The sequence below is a fragment of the Equus przewalskii genome, unplaced genomic scaffold, assembly GCF_037783145.1.
Source record: "Equus przewalskii isolate Varuska unplaced genomic scaffold, EquPr2 ChrUn-13, whole genome shotgun sequence".
In the NCBI taxonomy this organism is placed as follows: domain Eukaryota; kingdom Metazoa; phylum Chordata; class Mammalia; order Perissodactyla; family Equidae; genus Equus; species Equus przewalskii.
The window spans coordinates 3062475-3089014 of record NW_027228750.1 but is presented as its reverse complement, the minus strand read 5'-3'; the positions used below and the strand labels follow the sequence as shown (position 1 = coordinate 3089014).

The 26540-nt window shown below is 44.3% G+C and overlaps 1 protein-coding gene across 1 annotated transcript in view; it reads left to right on the top strand.

Moving 5' to 3' along the window:
• Nucleotides 1-26540, top strand: part of PTGFRN (prostaglandin F2 receptor inhibitor) — a 72670-nt gene that overhangs the window by 7456 nt on the left and 38674 nt on the right. Inside the window, exon 2 of the mRNA XM_070607871.1 lies at nt 23809-24177. Coding sequence (XP_070463972.1) covers nt 23809-24177 — 369 coding nt within the window. The remainder of the gene's footprint in view (nt 1-23808; nt 24178-26540) is intronic.

The window sequence follows — 26540 nt, the reverse complement described above, 5'->3', positions numbered from 1 at the left end:
GTCCATCCATGTTATTGCAAATGGAATGATTTTGTTCTGTTTTACAGCTGAGTAGTATTCCATTGTATATATGTACCACATCTTCTCTATCCATTCGTCTGTTGCTGGGCACTTAGGTTGCTTCCACGTCTTGGCTATTGTAAACAGTGCTGCAATAAACATTGGGGTGCACAGGACTTTTGGGATTGCTGACTTCAAGCTCTTTGGATAAATACCCAGTAGTGGGATGGCTGGATCGTATGGTAGTTCTATTTTTAGTTTTTTGAGGAATCTCCATACTGTTTTCCATCGTGGCTGCACCAGTTTGCATTCCCACCAGCAGTTTATGAGGGTTCCTTTTTCTCCGCAACCTCTCCAACATTTGTTGCTATTAGTTTTAGATATTTTTGTCATTGTAACGGGTGTAAGGTGATATCTTAGTGTAGTTTTGATTTGCATTTCCCTGATGATCAGCGATGATGAGCATCTTTTCATGTGCCTCTTGGCCATCAGTATATCTTCTTTGGAGAAATGTCTGTTCATGTCTCCAGCCCATTTTTTGATTGGGTTGTTTGATGTTTTGTGGTTGAGTTGCGAGAGTTCTTTATATATTCTGGATATTAAGCCTTTGTCAGATATATGACTTGCAAATATTTTTTCCCAGTTAGTGGGTTGTTTTTTTGTTTCAATCCTGTTTTCATTTGCCTTGAAGAAGCTCTTTAATCTGATGAAGTCCCATTTGTTTATTCTTTCTATTGTTTCCCTTCTCTGAGAAGGCATGGTGTCCGGAAAGATCCTTTTAATATTGATGTCAAAGAGTGTACTGCCTACGTTTTCCTCCAGAAGCCTTATGGTTTCAGGTCTCACCTTTAGGTCTTTAATCCATTTTGAGTTTATTTTGGTGAATGGTGAAAAAGAATGGTCAATTTTCATTCTTTTACATGTGGCTTTCCAGTTTTCCCAGCACCATTTGTTGAAAAGACTTTCTTTTCTCCATTGTATGCCCTCAGCTCCTTTGTCAAAGATAAGCTGTCCATAGATGTGTGGTTTTATTTCTGGGCTTTCAATTCTGTTCCATTGATCTGTGCACCTGTTTTTGTACCAGTACCATGCTGTTTTGATTACTGTAGCTTTGTAGTATGTTTTGAAGTCAGGGATTGTGATGCCTCCCGTTTTGTTCTTTTTTCTCAGGATTGCTTTAGAAATTCGGGGTCTTTTGTTGCCCCATATGAATTTTAGGATTCTTTGTTCTAATTCTGTAAAGAATGTCATTGGGATTCTGATTGGGATGGCGTTGAATCTGTAGATTGCTTTAGGTAGAACGGACATTTTAACTATGTTTATTCTTCCAATTCATGTACAAGGAATGTCTTTCCATCTCCTTATGTCGTCATCCACTTCTCTCAGAAAGGCCTTGTAATTTTCATTATATAGGTCCTTCCCTTCCTTAGTTAAATTTACCCCAAGGTATTTTATTCTTTTTGTTGCGATTGTGAATGGTATTGTGTTCTTGAGATCTTTTTCTGTTAGTTCATTACTGGAGTATAGAAATGCTACTGATTTATGCAAATTGATTTTATACCCTACAACTTTGCTGTAGTGGTTGATTACTTCTAACAGTTTTCCAATAGATTCTTTGGGGTTTTCTATGTATAAGATCATGTCGTCTGCAAACAGCTAGAGTTTCACTTCTTCCCTCCCTATTTGGTTTCCTTTTTCTTGCCTGATTGCTCTGGCCAGGACCTCCAGTACTATGTTAAATAAGAGTGGTGATAGAGGGCATCCTTGTCTCGTTCCTGTTTTCAGGGGGATGGCGTTCAGTTTTTGCCCATTGAGTATGATGTTGGCTATGGGTTTGTCATATATGGCCTTTATTATGGAATTAACCTACTTTCTGATGCTGCTTTCAGGTCTTCAGCTTTTCACTGGAAGCCACAGCTCAGGGGCTTCATGGCGGTTTTATAACCCATCTTTTTCCCATCTTCATCAGCTAGGAAGATTCCAATAGTCTGTGTTACAATCAAACCATTTCATGTGTGTTTCTAAACTATTTCTGTTCTTGAAAATCACTCAGGTTGAGAAAAAATAGGGCTCAGTCTTCGGAATCAGTCCTCCATTTAAATCCTGTGCTCCAGCCAGGGGCATCTTGGACAGGTTTCCTAACCTCTCTGAACCTCAGTTTCCACATCTGTGAGAAGGGACTGATACCTCTGTTGCAGGTTTGTCACGAAGAGTAAAGGTAATATATCTAGAAAAACGCAAATAGGCCAGTGCAGTCTCTGAATCAGAGGCTGCCTTTTAACCAACCCCCCAGAGGGTTCGAATGCGCATCAAGTTTGAGAAGCCCTGGTCTGGAAGCGTGCTTGACACGGGTTATTTGGTAGCCTGGCTTCTTGGTGAACTCTGAGGCAAAGGCCGTGATCAGGGTCAGAGCTAGAGGAGAGTGGGGTGGGATGGGCCCCGTGGGGATGTGGCGGGCCTTCGGTTAGCCATGAAGGATAGGGTCAGCTTAGGTCTGTGCTGGTGGCAGTTGGCCTGGTTTTGTGACTATATCCCACCATGTTTGGCAGCCTGGGAGCAAGGGAGGAACATAGTGTGATCCCTGCATGAAATGAGAGTGGAAGGATGAGGGATGCAGGAATCTGTAAGCGGCTGCGACAGCATCACAGAGACGGCCTAGGAGTCCAGGTGGGACGGGCAGGTGAGTGGGGCCGGAAGGCCTGATTTATCGCAGAGGGTTTGAGGGTCTAGAGGTCATGATAAGGCTGAAAAAGCCAATTCAGAGGCACAGGGGAGTGGGTGGGCCAGGAAGGTAGGAGGGGAGGATCAAAAGAGGTAACTTGTGAGTCCAGGGTCTTGCACGTGGCAGTCTGAGGAGTAGCAGGCCAGGCTGGCAGTGGCCAAAGTAAACCCTTACCCAGAGTTTTTGCCTCTCACGTCATTTTGGCCAGTCTTCCTCTACTGTCTGACTGCAGGGGCCTGAATGGATTAGGAGACAGAGGTGTGACTTTTTAGAAGCATTAGTTCCAGGTGTTGTAGGGAAAATGTAGTAACCTGTGACTAAGATGAATTGGGGGTTGGGGAGCAGTTGGGCTGGGGAGGAACCAATTTGAGGATTCTTTTCTCCCTGAGAAATTCCTTCCTACCTTTTATATAGCATTTATTTTGCACCAGGCACTGCACTTTCCATATATTAACTCATTTTATATGCTTCATAACCCTGTGAGGTAGGTACTATTATTGCTTCCATTTGAGAGATCAGGGAATCGAGTCAGAGAGGTAAAGTAACCTGTTCAAGGTCACATAGTAAGTAGCAGAGCTGCTGGGGTTCAAACTCAGATGGCTTAGCTCCAGAGTCTTGGCTTATAACCACAGTACACTGTTCTGCTTCTCTGTGTTAGTCCAGATATTGAGAGTCAAACATATGTTTGGAACCATAGAAAGGAATCGATACAGTTAGCCAAAATGTGATAACATTTGTTTCCTTGACTTTTAAAACAAGAGGCTTGGGTTCTGGTCCTTGATCTTCCATTCCCTAGTTCTGTGACCTTGGACAAGTTGCTCAATGGCTCTTAGCCTCTATAAAGTAAGGCGCTGGGCTAGCTGATCCTGAAGGCCCCCTTCCATCTCCTTAATTCTTTGAGTCCACGCTGACCCCTGCTGTTGGCCATATGGGCCGCCTGGTCCAGCCCTGGCTCCTGGCTGGTCTTCCCCAGTACTCCTCCCGTCTGTGCCTCTTATCCCTCACCTGCCTGGCACCTCTCCATGACAGGCGGTTGGTGCTTCACAGGGCTCTGGGAGTCCTTGTTCTGTCATCGTATCAGCAACTAACTACTTCCTCCTTCTAGCCCATTTCCTGTGCTGTGAAACGGGCATCTTCATGGTTCTCTAGGTCACTGAGATGTCCCTACCACCAGGCTAACTGTGCTTTCAGACAGACTTCTGGGAAAAGTTAGAGAAACAGTAAAACCAATAGGCATTTCTAGATGACAGACTATTTTTTATTACTGATTTTTTTTTGCAGGTTTTGTTGAGGATATCAGCCATGAGTAAGTTGGGGTGGAGTAATCGAGTCTCAGCCCTGAGAGGTGTGACTTGTGTTTTCTTCTCCATTTAGCCCTCAAGCCTGGGGAAGAGCCTGGGAGACAGTTATGCTGTCCAGGCTTTCCTTTTCCTGATACCCCCCCCCCCGCCACCCTGGCCATAGTGAGAAGAGACACAGACATCTTTAGATGTGTCCAAATGTTTACACTACTTTGGATTTTCCACTTCCTAAAGAGTAGGAGAGCTGAAATTCAGACATCTCCAATCAGTAGCCTTAATTGGCTAAGAATTCTGTTCCTAGTGTTTGAGTACCTTCTTCATTTTCATTCTCCTAGGCTGAGAGGGGAGGTTCAAAATGAGCTTGGATACCTCATTCCAATAGCCACTAAAAGGATACATTCTGAAAACCTCCATACTGTTAGTGAGAACCTGTGTTTATGACGTCAGTCCTCTCTGCATGCTGGCTGCTGCTCAGCCCCGCTGGCTACTGTGAGTGCAGCTACTGATGCTGCTGCTGACCCAGTGCTGTTCTCTCACTCATCGGGGATGTGGATATTTTTGAGACTTATCAAGAGCTGTCTGGGAGTGAATTCTCGACTGTGTTTGAGGTGGCTTGCTGTCTTTTGCTGTTCTGGAGGTCAAGGGTGGAGAGCGCTTTGTAAATGCACTGCTCCCTAGGATGTCCTGAGCACAGAATATTAGCTGATTTGGTGTCTGTCCAGTGTGTGCTGCTTTGCTTATGCTGCAGCGAGGAGTTAAAAAGCAAAACCAAACCACGTTTGGCACAGCTATTCATTTTTCCATTTTCTGAAGACTGGCACCTCCAAATGTTTTCTTATTTATTAGAAGGCATTGCAGTCGATCATGTTTGATTGAGAAATCCATACAGTAAGTTCCAAATTAAGAGTGTAGTACCTAGCCCAGAAACTGGCTCATGGTGGGTGCTTAGTCATGTTGGTCGAAGGGGACACAGTTATGAATAAATAATTTGTGCCCGATTATTACCTTATGCTGCAATACAAGACATTCTGCTTTTCCTTGAGGTCTTATTTTTTAGTACTTCATCAGCATTTAGGGAATATTCACCATGTTTCGGACACTGTGGGAGGTTACAAGGGAATTAGGAAATGGAGTCCAAAATGGAAACTGACCCAGTTCTAGCTGAACAGCAGAATGGATCATTGGTGCTGTTTAAACATCCGAGTGGATGACTTATTAGATAGCTGTGCATATGGGGCTGTCAGAATTATAGGGCTGAAACTGACGCCAGGAGCTATTATTATGGAAAGGCTCCATGGAGCAGGTGGGACTGGAAAACAGTTTGAGCCAGGAGCAGGAAAAAAAGCATTTCAGGTATGAAAATGACCAGCGCGGTTTCTCAGAGGTAGGCGTAAATCAGTGTGTGTGGACTGGTGTCCCATTCGGGGATTAGCTGACTTAAGCTGGAGCAGTGAGAGAGACCTCAGGGAACTCTGAAGAGGGGAGGCTGGCGGAGAGGAAGAATGTGAGCAAAGTCACCCTGAAAGGTGTTGGCAGCATCGTCAGCGCCCACAGAGCAGCTAAGAGCCCACATGCAGGAGGCTGGTGAGGTCTGCTGGGGCTTCCAGGACGCTAGCCTGCTAAATTAAGGTGAGAAGTCAGGCCATAATCCTATTTTTGGTTGTTTCTTAGGAGGAAAATGGCTCACAAAACAATTACGGATGTTCCCCTTAGGTGGTTTATCAGAGCATTTCTTCAAAGGACTATCACTTGATAAGAGACACAGATAAGTTTTAGAGGAGGGATGGGGAATTTTAGATGGTTTTCTATGGAAACAAGGTTTATGCAATCCTGTGGTCTATTCATCAGAGTCCCACTTTAATAACAGTTTATCCCACAAACAAGTTTTATCTGAACATCAATATGAGTCCCAGAAAGCATAGCTGGCTTGTAAGTAGCTGGGGAAGGTCCTTTTCTTATGCATCTCTGGAATGTCACCGAGGTAGCAAGATGGAATATGTTGCCCAATGGTACCCTCAGGAGCCACAGGACTAACAGGAGTTAGCATGCAGCAGGATGTGAGTTTGGTCCTAAGAAAACGACAATAAGGCAAGCTCTGTGTTCTGTCCAGGGTGTTCACTGAGGGCGTTTTGGCCTCAGACAAAGAAGGGTGAAAACTGAGCACATCGTCAAGTTTGATGACTCCTCTTGAAGTTTTCCCAAGTGTTCCTTACTCCATGCCTTTAGATGCGACTATATAATCTATGTACACATTGTCCCTCTTTGGTTTAAGTATTATTTCCATTGTTTGATTCTTTGGATCTCACTTCAAGCCCCACTTCTCCAGAGGGATGAGGACACGTTCTGAAGGGGTGGGGGGGTGGGGCGTGGCAATGCTGCCTGCAGCCTGGGCCGGCCTGCATCAGCTCCTTTGTCGTGGATTCTCATTGAGCCACGTTCCTTCCGAGCGCACCCATCAATTTATGATGATCTGTTTATTAGGATGAGTGTTTGTCTCACCCTAGACTGTAAGCACCATGAAAGCAGGACCACGCCTGTTTTTTTTAATCCCAGTGTCTAGGAATTTGGGTCTTTGAATGTTTAAATTAACTTATGTGTTTAGAAAACACCTGTATATATCTCATAGATCCGTATACATATATAATATATACAACTTATGACATATGCAACACATATGTGAAATACATATATAAAATCTGTATTTTGGACCCTAAGTCATAAATGGGCAGAGGTTATCCATGTGTCCTTACTATCTTTTGTATGTGTGCTTACTGTCTTTTTTTGTGACTTCCATAGTATTTCTGAAAGAATCACTTGTGCCTTCATTTCTAAGACAGATTTGTGGGGTAGGGTAGGAGAAAATGGAGTCTACACATGACCGAAAAGGGCTGAGAAAGCCTCCCTTTGTTCTTGTGCGATTTTCTCAGTTTTTTTCCTTGGCAGCTTGTGTGGAAGACAAACGACTCATGGGTTCTCATTATTGTCTCTCTACTCCCTCCACCCCTTCCTCCCTTTGTGGGGTTGACACAACCTCTCCCATCCCAAACTGGCATCTGCTCCCTTCCTGGGCTTCATCTCGGTTGTTCATGGTATGGAGAAGCAGACTTCTCCAGTTCCAGTGCGTGCTTCAAGCGCCTTGTGGCTGGGTTAGCTGAAACCACAGACCGTTGCTTGTCATCGCTGTTCCAGCAAGCAGCCACTCTGGCCACGTCTGAGGGACGGGGCGGTGGTTCTGCTGCCTGCAGCATGTGCCTCGTCTCACTGTCTGCCTAGTTCATAACTAGTATTTATTATCCGCCCTGGGCCAGGCTTTCTTCTAGAGCTCTGGGCACATAAGGACGTAGACATGGCTTTTCGACTCCTGTAGCTGCCAGTGTAGACGTGGGCGTGACATATACAGAGGAAGAGGGGTGGCACTGAAGAAGTGTCCAAGGATTGTTAGAAAAAAATGCTGAAAGTTTAGAGAAAAGGGAGAGCATTCTGGGCGTAGAGAGAGGTGCTCTGGCAGAAAAGTAAGACAATGGACATAATCCTCCCTACCCTTTTGTATCACTACCTGTGTCTCCTCTCTACCTGTATATGCATTTTTTAGGCTTTAGGGCCATGCCTGGATTGGGAACCTTTTGTAAGGATCCAAAGCATCCAGGAACTTGTTTCTCTAGCCCCAAAGAAGAGTGATGACAAAACTGATGTGGTGAAATTTAGGGTTTGGAATGTTGAGATTGTGTCACTTCCCGGGGCTCCAAGAACCGGTTTCTTGATTGTTGCTGTGTGTTGTGGTTGCTCAGACCATGAGCTTAGCGAAGAGCTTTTTTGAAAATTCATTGATGAGGGGCCGTTTCTGATATAAATGAGATTCAGTAACTCCTGTTAACCCACCTAGATGATGATCCAAAGGTCAATTCTGGCTCTAAAATTCCAGTTCTTAGAAGCTCAAACTGAGAAGCTCAAATTGAGATAGGAGTGATCATAGTAATTGCATCACCAGATGTGTTGCTGGGCTAGGAATGGGGTGCTGAGCAGGGAGCCATCTGCCCCCTTGAGGGGCCCACAGTCCAGCGAGGGAGGCAGACAAGCAGATTAGCTCGGGGTGATGATGATGGCCATGTGGATCCACTCTGCCTGGGGCTGGGGACTGGGGGCTGGGGCTGGCGAGGATCAGGAAAGGCTTCCGCAAGGTGGACTCATGTGAGCTCATTTGATCTTTTTTTTTTTGGAGATTGGTACCTGAGCTAACAGCTGTTGCCAATCTTTTTTTTTTCTTCTTCTCCCCAAAGCGCCCCAGTACATAGTTGTATATTGTAGTTGTAGATCCTTCTGGTTGTGCTATGTGGGACGCCGGCTCAGCATGACCTGATGAGCGGTGCCATGTCTGCGCCCAGGATCAAAACTGGCGAAACCCTGGGCCATGGAAGTGGAGCGCACGAACTTAACCACTCAGCCATGGGGCGGCCCCTCATTAGATCTTAACCATCGGTAGGTTTTTGTCTAGCAGAGAGGGGGTGAGTTATTTGTTTCAGGCAGAGAGAAGAGCTTGGGTAAAGAAATGCACCTATTTATAAGAGCGTGCTGGTCTTGCATGAAGAAAGCTTTTTTTTTTTAATGGCTGGAGTGGAGGGTTAATTTGGAGCATCTTCAGAGGGCGAGGGTTGAGACTGGAGAGAAAGTCATAAGATTGTGAAGAGCGTGAATGTCACCTGAAGGAGTTTAAGCCTGGTGTTGTAGGTGAATGTGTCAGTATTTTTTTCTGGTTCTGCCTTCTCTAGAGTGCTCTAAGTTCCTTGTGTGCTTTATTTACTTGATATTTTAAGAGATTCTCATTGTTGGGGGACTCATCTCCTCCAGGCTTTTCTACGAAGCTGCCACATTGTTCCATCCTCCTCGACTCTGACGCTTGGCTAGGTTTTGGCTCATCAACTTACCTGAGAATGTGGTTCTGCACACAGTAGGTGTGCAGTAAAGAACTGCTGAAAGAAAGAATAAAATATCAGATTGATGGAGCTAAAATCTTTTCCTTAAAGGGCATGTGAACTCAGAGTCTTTTTCTACTCAGGCCAAACTAACATACTGTACTCCTTACTGGACCTCATGGGGACGCTGGGCGTAGACCTCCACACTACCCAAGACATCTGGCAATGTATCTATAAATGTCAAGGATAGGCTTAAGGCCTTGTTGGCGAGGAGAGATGGACAAGGGAAAGGAGGAGCAGAAAATGGATATAGGAAACAGTAAAATAGCGGGAGAGAGGACAGAGCTGCCCAAGGTAAGGAGCGGGGGAGAATTTCACCAACAATTATCTCAAGTCCCTTTCATTGCCCAGATGGAAGTTTAAACCCAATATGAATCCCCCATCTCTTTAAACTAGAGACGAAAAGGAGGACCAGGTGTTCACACAGAACTTGGCAGACTATGTTGGCCAGTTCGAACATGGGGAGAATCGAAAATGGCTGAGTAGTGAGGGATGCTGGGCAGTGCTTGGACATCTAGCAGCTGTTAATTTTATAGAATGCTCTAAAATAATCCTCGTGGATAGATCTTGCCTCAGCTTTTTTTGTCTCTGGTCTTTGGACAGAGGACTGTTTAAATCATTTCATGTTTATTGGGTTATTTTGGTTACTCATCAGTACTGATTGCCTCAAAGTGGTTTTTGCATCTTTTCATTGTTGTTTGGTCACCTAACTTCTCGGAACCTCAGTTTCCTTATTTAATCCTCTCAAGGTTGAGTATTAAATCATGTGAAAAGGATTTGCAGACTGTAAAGCCATGCTATAAATGTAAGGTGGTTTTTGTCATTTGCTGAGTTCTTGAGGCCAAAGCTATCTGTTCAATACTTGGCTTACGGTATCAGTTACGGTTCCATCGGGGAAGCAGAGCCACTATAAATATTATGGAATAAGGCATTTATTAGAGGAATTAGACTTTACACAGTTAGGGGAGGAGCTGGGGAAGTGAAGGCCTGGAAAGGGGAGTTGGAGGCGCAGGAGACAGCCACTAGTGAGCCCACTTGAAGCCCTGGTGGGTGTACAGGTGGGAGCTGGCAGAGGACTCTGGGAGCAGGCACAGTGAGACTGGGAAGGGGGCTAGTGTAGGAGTCTTGGAAAGGTAATTGCCTCTTCATAGCTACCACCTCTGAGTTTGCAACTAAGCATCTGGTGGTCTTGGGGTCACGTTGGTCTGTAGGGTTAGCAATTGGGAAGAAACTGGGAGCAGAAAGAAGAGCGAGGACAAACTGGTGCCCACTAGCATCTGTGCCTTCCGTCTCTTGCCGCCTTTAACCATGGCGACGACCAGAGCATAATGGCGGCTGCTTCCGTTCCACCTCTCAAATCTCACATGCACTTCTATTTTGTCCAGCTCTACCCTGGAACTGCACAGAGAAGAGGATTCCGGAAAATGTAGTTCCAACTTAGCCAAGTCGACACAGTATAAAACCCCACAATTTCATAATGTGGAATTAAAGACTTGGCATGGTTCTGGTTTCCCAGGATCTCTCAAAGGCCACAGAACTGGATGCAGTGCCATGCTTATAGGTTCTAGTGAGCGTCACTGGTAAGAAGTGCAGTTAGGTAATGATTCAGTCTTTAAGAAGACCTGTGGGCTGGCCTGGTGGCGTAGTTAAGTTCACATGCCCTGCTTTGATGGCCTGGGGTTCGCAGGTTCAGATCCCAGGTATGGAACTAGCACTGCTCATCAAGCCACACTGTGGCAGCGTCCCACATAAGATAGAGGACGGTTGGTACAGATGTTAGCTCAGCAACAATCTTCCTCAAGTAAGAAGAGTTAGGTTGGCAACAAATGTTAGCTCAGGGCCAGTCTTCCTCTGTGTTCCTCAGATGCTGGTGGCCCTGCATCTCTTCTGTCTTCCTTGCCTTTCTTATATTTAGTGCTGGAGATGATAGTTATCTCAGCACCAAGAGCTAAGTAAAGTTGGATTGACCCCAAAGAGCCTGTCTATTCCGGTGGAGTGTCAAGTCTCCTTTCTGTCACTGAGTTCTTGTTTGACCTGGGGAGTATAGATGCTTACTCCTCCTCCTTGCCCTGTATGAAGGCTAAAAGAAGATTTCCAGATATGAATGACTACAGACTAGAGCCAGAAACTGTCATGTAAATGTTAAGTGAGAACAAGGTTTAGATCTCTGGACCGGCCTCCTTCATCTCCGTGGTCTTAGTCACGCTGCCCCTTCCTTGTGTTTCTGCAGCCAGTCTGGGCCACCAAGAACTCAGAGAGTGCCTTTTATGGTAATATTAGCCCTTGGGAAGATAACACACTTTGTGCGATTTAATGGCCACACCTCAACCTTGTCATCACTCAGAATTCTTTTACGATTTTGATTGTCAACTCTCCTATTTCCCTCTGGGACCACAACCTCTTCCCTTTACTCCCTTCAAATTCCCTCAGGTCTGTTGAACCTTCTCTTCATCCCCGCTGTGATCCCCCTGATCTTGGAGGTTCTTTTTTCCTGGTCCACCAGGCCACTCTCACTTTCCTGGGCTCTGATCACGGTGGTCAGCATTCATCAGTGAGCTTGTTAACACCTAGGGCCCTCTGCCATATTTCTTTGCCAGTCTTCATATTGTAGTTGAGTAATCCTCACCAGCCATAGTCCCTGAGCCTGAGCTTTATGACTATCTTGCTGGGGAAAATCTCAGAACCTGTCTACCTGAGTTCCCACAAAGTCAGGGTGTCTTTACTGCACCTCAGCCCTCCCTTGTGATCATCTTGTGATGGTTTTCTATTATATTGCTTGTAATGCTTGTTCTGAACTTTTCCACAATCTCCAGGACCTAAACCCCTCTCTGCTACTTTATTGAGACAATGGAGACCAACCAAAGGTTCCTCAAGCTTTTTGCTTCAAAACTTTTCTATATTTTTACCCATCCTTTTCTCCTAAATTCTGAAGAAGAGCAAGGGCTCTGTCTTTGGCTCTTTTTCCCTCTCTATGTATATACTCTCTCCCTGTGTGACTCCATGCAACCTGTGGCTTTAGATACCATCTGTGTGCTGATGGCTCTTCAGGGAATGTCTCTGCTTGGACCTCCTCCCTGAGCTCCAGACATAGATATCCACTGCACCCCTGCTCACATGTCTAATAGACATCTCAAATTTACAGTGGCTGGAAGAGAACTCTGGCTTTGGCTGATACAAACTTGCTTCTCTCCACTGACTTCTCCATCTCAGTAAATGGCTTCACTACACGCCCAGAAGCTCAAGCCAGAGCCTGGATCATCCCAATTGCTCTCTTCCTCGCTTTCCATATTCAAAATGGCAGTACATCTTTTCATTTTGCACACAAGCTATGTCCTGAATCTGACTACTCCTGAGCACTACCACCACTATAACCTGAGGCCAAGTGTCTGTCATCTTTTGCTTTGTCTACTGTAACTTCCTGCATACTGGTGTCCTGGCTTCCAAATTGGCCCCACTATAATCCATGTTTCACACAGCAGCCAGGGTGAACTTTCTACAAATAGAGCAGGCTCTGTCATTCCCTAGTTTGTGTGCTTCCATTTCAACCAGAATCCAAGACCTCTCCCCTCATTCATTATAGTTCAGTCACACTGGTCTTTTTTCTGTCCCTTGAACACAACAAGCTTGCTCCCTCTTAGTACTTTTATATTTGCTGTTCTCTTTGCCTGGGACAGTCTTGGCTCAGGGGCTCAGCCCCTGCCGCCGCCTCTTTCTGGTCTGAACTCAAACGTGACGTTGCCTGAGTGGCCCTTTCCTGCCATACTGGCTGAAAGTGGCCTACTTCTGGCCCTCCTGTCGCGATCATAGTGGTGTATTTTATCTTGATAGCATTTATCAGTGCTCTGGGTTTGTTACCTCGCTCTCTTCTCACTAGAACACAAGCTTCTTACAATCGGGACCCTTTGCTGTGTGTCCCCAGTGCCTGGAAGGTGCTAGGGGACTGATGGCTGACTTTCCAGGATAAACTCCCTGCTGCACCCTTCATCTTCTCTTGCTGCTTGGGGTCTTTTTCGTGGTTGCGTGCTTCTTGCCTCTCTGATTGTTGTCTTCCCCTTGCTCTTTCTCTCCAAATCCCACACGCATCACTGCAAATGCCCTTCTAGGGAGGTTACAGTGCTCACTTAGTCATCAGCTCACGGTCTTCTCAGCACCCATCTACCTTAACTTTTCTGCAGGTTTGACGTTGTTGTTCATTTTTTTTTCAAACTGAAACATATAATAGTCTGCTCTGGATATTGTGCGGGATGCAGATATGGGGAGGAAACAGGCCCTGAGTTAGCACCTCGCAGTCTACCAGGAGCAGGTAGACGGGTGTGTCCCTAAGTAACCCAGTAGGTGTTACTCCCCACCCCTCCTTCTTGAAATTCTTGCATCCCTTGGCTGCTAGGACATAAGCCCTTTCTGGTTTTCTTCCTAACTGGCTACTATTTCTTTTCTCTTTTCTTTGCTAACTTTCTTTCTTCTGTTGTATCTTATATATAGGGGTTCACTGTGGGTTTGTCCCCTTTGCTCTTCTCTGTGCTCTATCCCTCAGTGACCCCATGGACTCCCACACCTTCACCTGTAGGCAAATCTCCTCTCCACCTACCTCCCTCCATGCATGTGACTCCACATTCATTTTGGACTCCAGTGTCTTTTGGGGGTTTCCATTCCTACCGCCCGGTGGACCTTTCATCTCATTTACATCTCGCTGTCTTTTTCTGCCCTGTGTTTCCTACCAGCTACTAGCTTCCCTTTGTTGTCTCTCATCTCACAGGTCCATCAATTGCTCCTTCTAGTGTGGCTCTCAGAGCTGCTGCCTCTCCATTCCTGGCGCTCCCTGTTTTGATTCTTATTACCTTGCCCCTATCATCTTCTCGAGGACTCTCCACTGATCCCCCTGTGTCCACCCAGTCTGCTCCTAATGCGCTGCTCTAATCGCTCTACTCTTCACCACTCCCCACATGTCCCCCCTCCTTTAACTCTAATCACCTTCCTCCTAGGTGTCCCCTGTCTAGCCCCCCAGCCATTTTCCAAAGGCCCAATTCAAATGTTGTTGACACTGCATGAAGCTTTTCACTGCTCCCTTTGGAGGGATGTGCCCTCACTTTTGAGCCCATGCCACTTGTTAATACCTCTCTTTGGTTACTTATATCCTTCTTTATATTACAATTTTCGGGTACACCTATGACCCTTAACATGCCACCAGTCCCTTAAAGAAGACCCGTAGACTGATGGACCTTTCTCTCTCACATAGCGTCTAGCACAGGGTCTTCTTGCTCAGTAGTAGTTTGTTAAATGGAGTAATATTATCTTATATTTTCTAGTGTATCTCAGTGAGGTCTTAGCTGAACTTTTTTTTTTTAATGATTATAAGCCTGCTCTAGGAGAACCTTATTTGCGTTCCAATGGGATTTTGAAGTACTGCCGCATGTGGCTTCATTACACATTCTCTGCTGGTTGTAACTCGTTTAATGTGTATGTTGCTGCATTTTCATCACTCAGGGACTGTCTAGATGAAAGCTGACGCGATCCCTTCCTGCCAGACCTCTCAATGGCAGACAGGAAGAGACAAAGGGTTTTCATTTGTTGAGTCAGATAGTCTAATAAAGGCTCTATGAGAGTTTATGAGTTTGACCTATGTGTTCATTTCTAGCTCACATGTGGACTGGGAGCTCCACGTGGCAATCCATAGGCCCCCCATCTCTCTTAAAGGGCTTGTAAGGACTCGAAAAGGGGGATCTAGGTGCCTTTGACAAGGCAGACTGAGATAGCTTAAGCTCTTCAGTTTCAGTATCTCAGCTCTACCTTTACTCCTGGATTCAATGACTGCCAATACTTATCTTACAAATGGTGTAGATTGGAAAGGCAGATTCTTTGCTTCTGGGCAGCGCAGTGAGATGATAAAATTTGAGCAATAATAGAAACAATTGCAAAAATCATTTGCAGATATGCTGTACTTTGTGGGTTTTGATTTAGAATAGTGTTTATGATAACTCAAGAAATAAAATCTATTTCCCATGAATATCATGACAGGATGGAAGAGGGTAGATAAATACAGTTTAGTTTTCATTAGCTCGTCTCTCTTAATGATTCCTCACAGTTGCCAGTAGCACTTATTGAAATAAACATTGCAGGAATAGTTTACCTTGAAAAACTTGCCTGACTTTTCTTGCCTATCCCCATCCATTCTACGTGACAGAAGAAAGTTGAAGGCGTTTAATTATTTTCTTGAGTGCTTCAAAGGTAGGGAAGTGCTAATCCGGAAACAATTACCTCTTGCTTATTAATTATCGTACTGCTGAAAAGTCAGAGTACTGGGCTTCCAAAAGTTCTTCCTCTATAATTTTCGAATAAAGTTCCCTTCATCTTTTTTGAATATGAATGTGTGAGATGTTACAGTTACTATCACTTAAAATAATGAAGGTATATGTCAGAAAAAGTGTGAAGAAATTGGAAATTATTTTTAACAATCCCGTTTCTCTATTTCTCTCATCTTTCTACTTCATACTGAGAATATATATTTCTTCTCTTAGTAACTTATTTCTGTTCCTTTGCTGCCTATCTGGTTCACATTGCCCGTGGAGAATTTGAAATATTTTATACGGAATTTCAAGCTGTTTCTTCTTACTCAGCAAAGACAAAATCAACAGCAGGTGGTAATAGCAGCAATGCAGTTGAAGGCAAACCAACGCAGCCCATCTTTGGCTTGACGGTGCAGTAGACCAGGTAAACCGGGTTTGAGGCTCTTACTTAATAGCTGTTATGACCTTCAGCAAGTTCTTTAACTGAGTCTCAGTTTCCTCAGTTCTGTGATAGGGTGATCGTACCTTATGGTTCTGTACTGTGGATTAATTAATACAAGTTATGAATAGCACTTAGCTCACTGCATGGCATATCAGAGACACACAGTTTATTATTTCTCCCCTCACTCTATCCCAGTCTTACTGTTGAGAGATATTTGATGATGAATCAAAGTGAATACATTACAAAGTAAATACTTGAGAAATGCTTACGATTTTAGAAATGCTTATGGAATTATGGATGCTTTGATTAATTAGATATTTTTTATTGTTTCCCTCCCCCCTTTAGTTTGTTATCCATTCTTCCGTTTTTGTGGTTATTCTAGAGATTAGACCATACATTGTTGACTTACTAGTGTCTACTGGTTCTTTTATCACTTCCAGGATAATGCAAAAACATTTAAGCTTCATTTATTCCACTCCTTCCCTCACTTTTTGTGCTGTCAATGTCATATATCTTAATTATGCATATATTTTAAATTCCAGAAGACGTTATTAATATTATGCAGTCAATATTCAGTAGATTTACCCATATAGTTACCCTTTGTGTTGCTCTTTATGCCTTCCTACATTTCCATGATTCCATCTGGGACCATTTTCCTTCTATTTGAAGAACTCCCTTTAGTATTTCTTTTTGGTATTTCTTTTTATTAATTCTCTTTCCTTTGTTGAGAGTTGGTTGAAAGCTTATTTTACCTTCCTTTTTAAGTATATTTTTTCTGTGTAGATTTCTAGGTTGGCATTTATTTTCTTTCATCACTTTAAAGATGTTATTGCATTGTCTTACAAGCATCATTTCTGTTGAAAGTCAGATCTCAGTTGTATTATTGCTCCTTTCTCTGCCTGTCAGCTGTTTTACTGTGACGTACCCAGGTGTGGTTTTCTTTGTATTTGTCTTGCTTATGATACATAGTGCTTCTTGAATTTGTGGCATGATGTCTTTTGTTGGTTTAAGAAACATCTTAGCCGTTATCTGTTCAAAAGTTAATTCTGCCTAACTCTACTACATTCTTTCTTTCTCCCCCTGAAACTTTATTACACATATGTTTAACCTTTTTATTGTCACTCGTGTATCCTGTAGAGTCTTCTCTGTATTTGTCACCCTTTTTCACACTCTGGCCTTCAGTTTGGATAACTTATACTGACTTCTCCTGCATCTAATCTGCTGCATCTAACCCATTTATTGAGCTCTTAATTTCAGAGTATAATTTTTTTAGTTCTAGAATTTCACTTTGATTATTTTAATAGATTTCGGTTAGGGAGTGAAATCCTGTTGTCTATTTCTTTAGTAAATTAATCATAGTTATTTTAAAGTCCTTGTCTAATAACACCAGCATCTGAATCCCTGTGCATGTTTCTATTGTGTTTTTTTCACTTTTGTTTTCAGTCCTTTGGTCTTTTCATCTGGAATGTCTGGTCAGTTTTGATTGAATATTGAAAAATTGCTGAGGCTCTGTAGAATGTTATCTTTTTCCCAAGAAGATTACCTTTTCTCTGGAAGGCTGATAGAGTGAGAGAAGCTCACCTTGATCCAGTAAGGAATTGAGATGTTTGAGACTGGGTTTCGTTATTGAGGATAGCTGGTAACTGTTACTTCAGCTTTGCTCTTACACCAAGGGCATAGCCCTTCCAGGGTCGTAGCTGAAAGTCTGGGGTGTTTACTATAGTCTACCTTCCTCTGTGAACTCAGAATTCCGGATTTTGTTTCCCCAGTACTGTGAGATGGTTGAAAACTTTGCTTAACCTTTTAGCCCCTTAGTATTTAGTTTCTGCTTAGCTTCTTATCCCTTTACCCCACCCCACCCCACCCACCATGCAGCATTCTTAATGTCAGTTGCCCTGAGAGAAGGTGGGGGAGTCAGGCTGCTTCCCTGCTGTTGCTTTTTTTCTTAGGATCTTGGCTTTTCAAACTATGACTTTCTTGGCAGCCCTGAACTTCACTTGTCTTCTTGGCCCCATGAGGTGCTGGAAGCTCTGAGCTACTAATTTCTGCTTAGTCTGTGGCCTGCACCATTTAAAAATTCGCAAATGTCTCAAGAGAAAAAGCAGGGGACGTTGTCGGGCTCACCTCAGGGTGTTTCTGTGATCTTGGCCCCTTCATCATAGACACCTTGATTGCTCACCCATGCATTCAGTTAGCTGTTTCTTGTATTTTATTCCTCTTTTGTAGTTGTTCTTGCGGAGGGGTTGGGATTGATCTGAGCTATTCCATCATGGCAGAAAGTGAATCTCCTGGAAGTGGAAATCTCAATTATCCGTCTTTCGAAATGTATGCTCTACCTACGCCCCCTCCTCCCAAAAAAGTATTTGAGGCGACTTGCGACTTAGAATGAAAGACACGCATACATGCAATAAAAACCTTTAAATAAGGATGAAAAATCAAAAACACAAAGGCATCAGGGAAGGCAGGGGAAGGTGTAGAAATAAAGGGGAGATGATTATTAGAAATGTAAACTATGGATGATTTCCATAGTTCATCATCATATTTAGTACTGGACTTCCTTGAAGCTGAGGTACAAAAGGACGCATGAATTTTATATATGTTGGAAGTTGAGACAGAGAAAAGAGAGGAAGTTAGCAGTAAGAATTGTATTAGATTTTTTTTTTGTAGGCTTGGGCAAAATTTTTTAAAATGGGAGTTAAAAGGCAATAGAGGGTTCTGAGACTTATCTAAAAGCATGTAATCTAATCAGGGCATTGCGATGTGGTGCTGGGCCACTTAGTAATTGGGGTTGCTAATGGTGTGGCATAGGAGCCTTAATACCACTGCGCAAACGTGATATTAGAGCGCCCTTATTTTGTCTTCAATATCAAAGGTCCTGTGGGGCTGTGGTAACTGGCTTGGGTGAGGAGGGGGTACATATATAGTTCTTGTTTTCTGGAGAAAGAATGTACAGTGGTTCATCCACGGTTATTTTTTTCTGGTACTAAATTTTAAGAGAATTATATGGATTCTTGTGTCATTGAACAACACAATAGTGTCCTCACTAGTACTTTTAAGACTGATAAAGAAATGCTTTTCATATGAAAGTTTCTTACATTGACCCCTGGAAACAAATGAAACCAAGATTTTAAATTGTTACTCAGTAAAGACGTTTTTATGGAGAGCTAAATTAACACATTCAGGTTCCAAAGTGTCTGAGACTCTTAATATGAAGTACTGGTAGAAGTTGGAAAACTAGAGGAAAATTTTGTTCTTTTTTCCACCGCTATCAACTGTTACAGGAGGTTTTGACAAAAAATTGGCAATGTGTGGCTGTGCAGATATTCTTTTTGATTTGAAAAGATCCATATGTTTTATTTTTTACAAGTTATATTTATTTAAAAATATTATTAGCTGTTATTTAACAAGACTAAAGGAAATCTGTGCTAAATACCAGGTTGCTGGTGGCAAGCTGAAATTCTGTTAGCAAATTTACAATCTTGGTTTGCATGGATGAGGGGACATCCAGTTCTGCATGCAAGACACTGCTCAGGTTTATATCGTTTTAGATTAGAATTTGATCTGTCCAGCATCTGTTCATATCTGCTCTACTTTTCCCAGTGGCACTATAACATGGCCAGTGTCGAGGTACTTTTGCAGGTTGGGTTGGAAGGAAGCAGAAGTGCCTAAGTGATCCCAGAGGAGATGGGAAAGGCTTCACAGAGGAGGTGATGCTGGAGCTGTTTCTTGTAAGAAGCTGAGGAGACTGCGAGGAGGGCATTCCAGGTGAAGGATACACAGAAGCAGAGGCCACAGGGCACCAGAGAGCATGGCATTTCTGGAAAATGAAGGGTCATTTGTTTTGTAGGAGTATTATATAAGCATTACGGGGTGGGAGGGCATTGGTGGCTGAAGCTGGAGTGGTAGCTGTGGGCCAGACCATGGATGATCTTGTATGTCTTTAATTCATTCACTCATTCAGCAAATGTTTATTGAACAACTACTATGTCCCAGGCCCTGTTCTAGACACTGACGTCTAGCAGTGAACAAAACAGACAAAATCTCTGCTCATGTAGAACTTACATTCTTGTGGGAAGAGACGGACAATAAATAACAGTAACAATATATAAATACACAAAGTATATTAGTGATAAGAAGAAAATTTGGCAGGAGCAAAAATGGAGAGTGTGTGCAACTTCAAAGTGGTCAAGAAAGGCCGCACTAAGAAGGCAGCATTGGAATCTAGATCTGAAGCTGGGGAAGGAGCCAGCCGGATGAATGTCTGGAGAGCTCTGGACCAAGGAAATGTGCAAAAGCCCCGAGGCTGGAGTAGGTCTGGTTTGGTCAGGAAACTTAAGAGGAGAGCACGCCTGAAGTATAGTGGAGGGAGCCAGAAGGAGGGGAGCAGGAGGTTTGAGAAACAAAGAGGGCCAGATCCTGTGACGTCTTAATGGCATCTGTGAGGATGTTGGCTTTTGTCAGAGGGAGATGGGGAGTGATTGGAGAGTGCTGAGCAGTCATGACGTAATACAACTTAAGTCTTTCAAAGATTGCTTTGCTGTGTTGAGAGTAGAGGGCGAGCGTGGCAGCCAGGAGGCCACTGGGAGGCTGTGGCCATAATTCAGGTGAGAGGATGATGGCTTGAACCAGGGTGATCCCGGGGGCCTGGGAGAGGGGGGGTTGTCTGGAAGATGGATTGTATTCTGTCGGTGTAAGGAGCCATTAAAGATTTCTGACCAGTGAAGTGACGTGATTTGTGTGTTAAAAAGATGATCTTTGGCAACCATGTGGAAGAAGGATTGGAGAGCTGAGACGAGCTGGATCAGTTTCCCAAGCTCCAATCACCGAGAATACAGATGGAGACCTTACGAGGAATGTAGTCTCTCGCCTAAGGGCCCTGTTGGGCAGGTTGTCAACCCTGGTCAACTCCTTGCCGTAGGATAGGAATCGAAAAGATTTACACGTTAGGAAATTCCTTTGTAAACCTCGCCGAGGAAGCAAAGTGAATGATTGTGATCAGGTTTATTCTAGAGGCAGCCTGCACAGCAGATAACCACATACCCTAACCACGTGTTGGGCACTGTCTGAGTGCTATATAGCTTAGTAAATCCTTATATGGTCCCAAGGTGGGGGTGGTGGTGACTATTGTCTCCATTTCTTAGATGAGGAAACTGGCACAAGGATGAGGAGCTCTAGGCCGTGCTTCAGGGATCCACCGTAATGCTTTCTTCTGAAAGTCTCTCAGGGCGATTCAGGACTTTCCGGTCATCTCTAAAATTAAATGTAAAAAAGAGAGTTCTTATTTCCTTTGTGAGCTGTGGTGATGATGGCTTCACTGCTGAGTGGTTAGGTATTATTTCAATGCCCTGAGTTGCCAGTGACAGAAAATTAGCTTAAGGAACATAAGTAGGGGTGAGTGGAGTTGCAAGAAACTGAAATGTCCAGGGGAAGAAAATGTGTGTGTGTGTGTCTGAGTGCTTGTGGAATGATTTAGAAGACGTGGCTGGATCCAGTGGCTCAGATGATGCCATCAGGTCACTAAGGCACGTTCTCTCACCTCCTTGGTCCAGGCGTTGGTCTGAGTGGCTTCCTCGCTAGTCAGGAGGGCTGCCATCGTGCAGCTTCAGAGCAAATCATCTTTATAGAACCCTGTTTCCAAAAGGAAGTGAAAGTGTCTTCCTGAGAAGCTTCAGCAAAAATGAGCCAGGAGGATTTGGATTTACCTGGTTTCAGCCCTAGTGTCCATCCCTGGGACTGGGGGTGCAGAGTCAGGCCCATCTGAGGGGCACTTAAAGAATGCTGGGCGCCAGCCACCGATAAGCGTTTGTGGAATTAGTAGGTGTGTGTCGTGGACGTCACCCAATAGGCACTGGGTTGCGTTAGGAAGAAAGGCATGTTGCAGCACTACTCCTTAACCATATTTGGGTTGGTTGTACTGTTCTCCATGGGAATAAATGTGACCCATAGTTCTGAGTTACCTGTACTGGTAACTTTATTTTTAAGGGGAGTGATTTGAGTACAGTGGCTTTTCTTAGCACTGGAGATCAGTCTGGACCTGCCCCGGGCTGGGCTGGGAGGGGAAGGCAGTCAGCCCCCTGCTCAGCACACACACCCACCTCAATACCACATACCTTACATGGATGCTTCCTTTTTCCTTCTCAAAGTGAATGGTAATGGGCGAAGAAAGCAAGTGATGGCTTTAAAAAGGTGTTCCTCAATTTTTCTTAAACCCTGACTCATATTAAGATGTAAGGTTTTTATTATAATCTGGTATGCATATACCTTTGTTTAGGTAACAAAATCTAATAATGTTTACCCCTTACTAAATATAATGGACTAATATTTTCTGTTCTGTTTAATTTCATTAAAATACACACACACTTGTGGTCACAACCACTATAAATTCATTTTACAACTCCCTAAATCTTGGCAACCCACAGTTTGAAAAACATGAATTAAACCATTGAAAAACAAGCAACAGTGGTGTATTACTTTGCTGGGGCTGCTGTAACAAAGTACCACTAGCTAGGTGGCTTGAACAGCAGAAATGTATTGTCTCACAGTTCTGGAGACCAGCAGTCCAGGTGTCGGCAGGCTGGTTCCTCCTAAGGGTGTGAGGGGGAATCTCTTCCGTGCCCCTCTCCTAGCTTCGGTGGTCTTTGTCATTCCTTGGCTTGTAGACAGATCATCCTCATCTCTGCCTTTATCATTACATGGTGTCCTCCCTGTGTGCATGTCTTTGTCCGAATTTCCCCTTGTTTAAGGACACTGGTGATTGGCTTAGGGGCCCACCCTACTCCAGTATGACCTCATCACAGATTTACTAATTGGATTTGCAAAGACCCTATTCCCAAATAAGGCACCATTCTGGGTACTGGGGGCTGGGACTTCAACATATGACTTTGGGGGCGGGGAGGAGGGAGACACAATTCAACCCATAACAAATGATAAAAACACAAAACTGAAAAGAAATAATAGAAGTTTCCATATTATTCAGCTCTTATTACATGGCAGACTCTCAGCTAGACATTTTATTTCATTAACGCAATGAATCCTTCTTGTCCCATTTTACAGTTGAGGAAGCCAAAGTCGAGAGGGCTCTCAGATTTAAACTTAGGTCTCCTGGATTTCAGAGCCCATGCTTTCTCCTGTATACGTTAGTGCGAAGCCTTTTCATGGAACATCAAGAAGGAGCCATACAGATTCATTTGGCCCAAATTGAAATGCTAAACACAGGTAGTAAATATACTACAAAATCTGACTGAAGTTAATTGCAATGAAGATATCTTAAAGGATGCATAGTTGATAATCCCTAAGGGCCCCACCAGAGGCCTGTGAGGTATGTGCTCTGGGGCAGGGCATGTTCCTGAACTCTTGGCTTTGTCCATCTGGCTTCTCCCCAGCAGCCGCTGCATTCCTAACAACGCCCAGCAACCAGGCAGAAAAGGCACTTTCTCCTTTTGTGCTTCCCTATCCTCATTCTGAATTTAGATCAGGGCAAGAGTAGAGAGAAGGAATGAGCCAGAAAATAGAAAATTAATACTTGGTAGAGTCATCATATTTTAAAATTAATTTATAGGCAATGTCAGATAACCAGAGTTAAATCATTTTATCAGCAGGCTGCTCTAGGATTTAAAAATTGGCATCCATCATTGTAAATCAGGTCTCAGGAGCCCCAGGGAACAGTCTGTAGGAACAGGGTGGGCAGAAGTGTAAACACTTGATTAGCTGTGTCCTTTTCTTTCACACAAAACCTAAGATATTTCTACATCACATTGAGTGATAAGGGAACGTTAAATAGCAACGGGAGGGAAGAAGCTGTTTGGGTGTGTGGTTAGCCTACTTTTGATACTTACCTTCCTCCCTGTCAATCCCGGGAAACTGTTGTGTGAGAGGTACTCATTTCAGGGGTGTACTCCTGGCTCATGGTTCTAAGGGATGGGTTAACCTCCTTCTGCACAGACATGGGCAGCCCACCATTTTCCCCAGCTGACTGCATGTCACATTTCTGCCGTGTGCCTGTGAACAGGAACACCCATGGGTTTGCCATGTTTATACTGGGAAGACCTTCCATGATTCAAAACCTGCCTTTCCTCTCTTGTCGTTGCAGCTCTTTGTCGAGGGCGCGTGGTGAGAGTCCCCACGGGGAGCCTGGTGCGGGTGGTGGGCACTGAGCTGGTCATCCCCTGCAACGTCAGCGACTATGACGGCCCCAGTGAACAGAACTTTGACTGGAGCTTCTCGTCTTCGGGGAGCAGCTTTGTGGAGCTCGCGAGCACCTGGGAGGCGGGCTTCCCCGCCCAGCTGTACCGCGAGCGCCTGCAGAGGGGCGAGATCCTGTTGAGACGGACTGCCAACGACGCCGTGGAGCTCCACATAAAGAACATCCAGCCCACGGACCAAGGCCACTACAAATGTTCCACCCCCAGCACCGACGCCACCGTCCAGGGCAACTATGAGGATACAGTACAGGTTAAAGGTACATCCTCATGGGGGTCGTGATGCCAGAGGGCCAGCAGTTCCTCTGCGACTCGGCTGTGGGTGACTTTGTCAAAAAACTTAAGTCCCCTGGGGTTCTGTTCCCTTCTCTGCACATCCTATCTGATTAAAGTCAGAGGATGGGCCAGGTGGCCTCTGGGGGCCTTTTCTTCTTTCTGCTATGATTCTAACCATCCCATGCCTGGTGAGTTGGAGGCAGCATGGTGTGGGGGTAGGGAGCTCAGCTCCGAGCCAGGTTGCTTGCACTTGATTAGTCCCATAGCTGGCTCTGCCACTTGTCAACTCTCTGGCCGTGGGCATGTTACATGCCTCAGCTTCCTCCTCTGTAAACAGTGCCTCCCTTAAAGGGTATGAGGACAAGGCGAGCTAGCATGTGTAAAGCTTCAGAGTAGTGCCGTAGTAAGCACTCAATAAGGTTAGCGACGAGAAGGTGATGGTGATGATACTGTTTGGGTTTATGGGAAGATCAGATACTTCAAAGCTCCTGTCTTTCCTTGTGCCCTTCATGATTTAAGTAGCTGTTTGTCTTAGAAGTCCTATGAGTTATATGTAGAGAAAGGATGATGTGGTCACTGCTAGGTTATGATGGAACACTGCAAGCTTATTGGCCTGGCTGTGCAAGTAATCACACCTCACATATCTGGAATATTTGGGCTTTTGTTTTGTTTTATTTCATTCTCCAAGTCCTATAAGGTTTACTCACAAATTCAAGTCTCTGAATCCAATGAAGAAGATAGGCCAGTATATTTCCCTAATTTACACATGAAGAAATGAAAGAGCATAAGTTAATTACTTGCCTAAAATCACGCAGCTAATTAGTAAATGAGCAAGAGCAAACCATTTTAATTTGGGGCTAGCAAAATAGAAACATTATTGCTGTTATTATTTAATTATGCATTTATTTGTACGCTGCCTTGTTCCAAAAAGAATTTATGTCAGGGTAAGAGTGTATTTAACAATCAGGAAAGTAGAAGATGTATATGATGCTATAAAAAGAGGAAGTTGATCCAGGCATTTATTTCCACTGTAATGATCTGTAGAATTCTAGCATATCTCAGATATTGTTCCCCCATTCAACTCATGAGGGGGTAGAACGGTCATGTCCATTATGTAGGGATTATAATGTCAAGTCTACCTTTTCCAGTACCTCTTCCTTATTCCTCTAGAAAATCCCAACTATGTTTTTTAGAAAAAAGTCCCATAAGACCTTGCATTGCAGTTAAATAATGCATTGCTTTTCTGTCATCACACACATGCTGCTCCTCCATTAGGTCAGATGCACCCTTGTTTCTCCTTGTAATTCTCATCTTGAGGAGTCGGAGGCAGCAGGAGATTTTCCCCCCAGTGTCTTTCTGTTTCTTCTCCAGTCTTTGGAGAGCAGGAGCAAGGAGAGGCTTTCCTCGGGTCAGGAAAGCAGATGGATGCATGAAAGAGACTGGTGGCTGCCCAGGTGGAGTCTCTATAGCTGCCATGCGTGGTCCAGGGTCTGTCTGCCCTTCAGCATCGTGGGTCTTGACACTGTGCCCTGAGGGATAATTGGCCTTGGGGACCAAGTCATGTTAGCTGGAATCACAGACTGAAGCATATACTAGAAGGTCATTACATTCATTTTGCAGTAGAGATGGGTCTTTCTAAAGCTGTAGCCATTTTTTCTGTTATCTAGGGTAGTCTCTTTTCAAGGACACTGAATTAGTTTCTGAGTGTGGAATGGTGGGAAAACCAAAGAGATGATGAATAGTGGTGTTTGTGGCTTCTCTTTGCCAGCTCATAGACCAGCCAGAGAATGTCCCTGCTCAGTACAATACTGGGTAGAGGCCTCCTCTCTGGTTTCCTCGCTTATTGCTTCCCTTTCTAAATAGCACTCACCAATACTTCCTTGATCCCTGGCCCACTTTTTCTAGACTCTGTAGAAGAGCCCAGCCTTTTTCCAGATGGCCCGAATAGGCTAAAGAGCTGAGGCTTCGGTTTTCCCTGACGGTTCCTGACCTGCAGATACTCTCTGCTCACCCTGGTTGTTCTCAGGTGTTTCCCAGGCCTGGAGGCCCAGGCAGCTCATGCGTGCTTTTCCCCTCTCTGGATGTTGCTGCTTTAACTCTTAGAAGATCCTTCAGGCTCCCCACTCTGCCGCTGTGTCCTAACAAAGGAGTGTTGGGCCGTAATAAGGGTTATTTTATGGGGATTACTAAGTGCCAGCACTGTCCTGGGCACTTCCCCTATCACTCTTTGAACTCTCAGTCAACTCCCTGAGATAGATCCCATTGTCATCCCTTTTTAGAGATGAGGAAGCTGAGGCACAGAGGGGTAAGTAATTTGCAGAAGCGCATCCCCAAGGCACAACTCCCA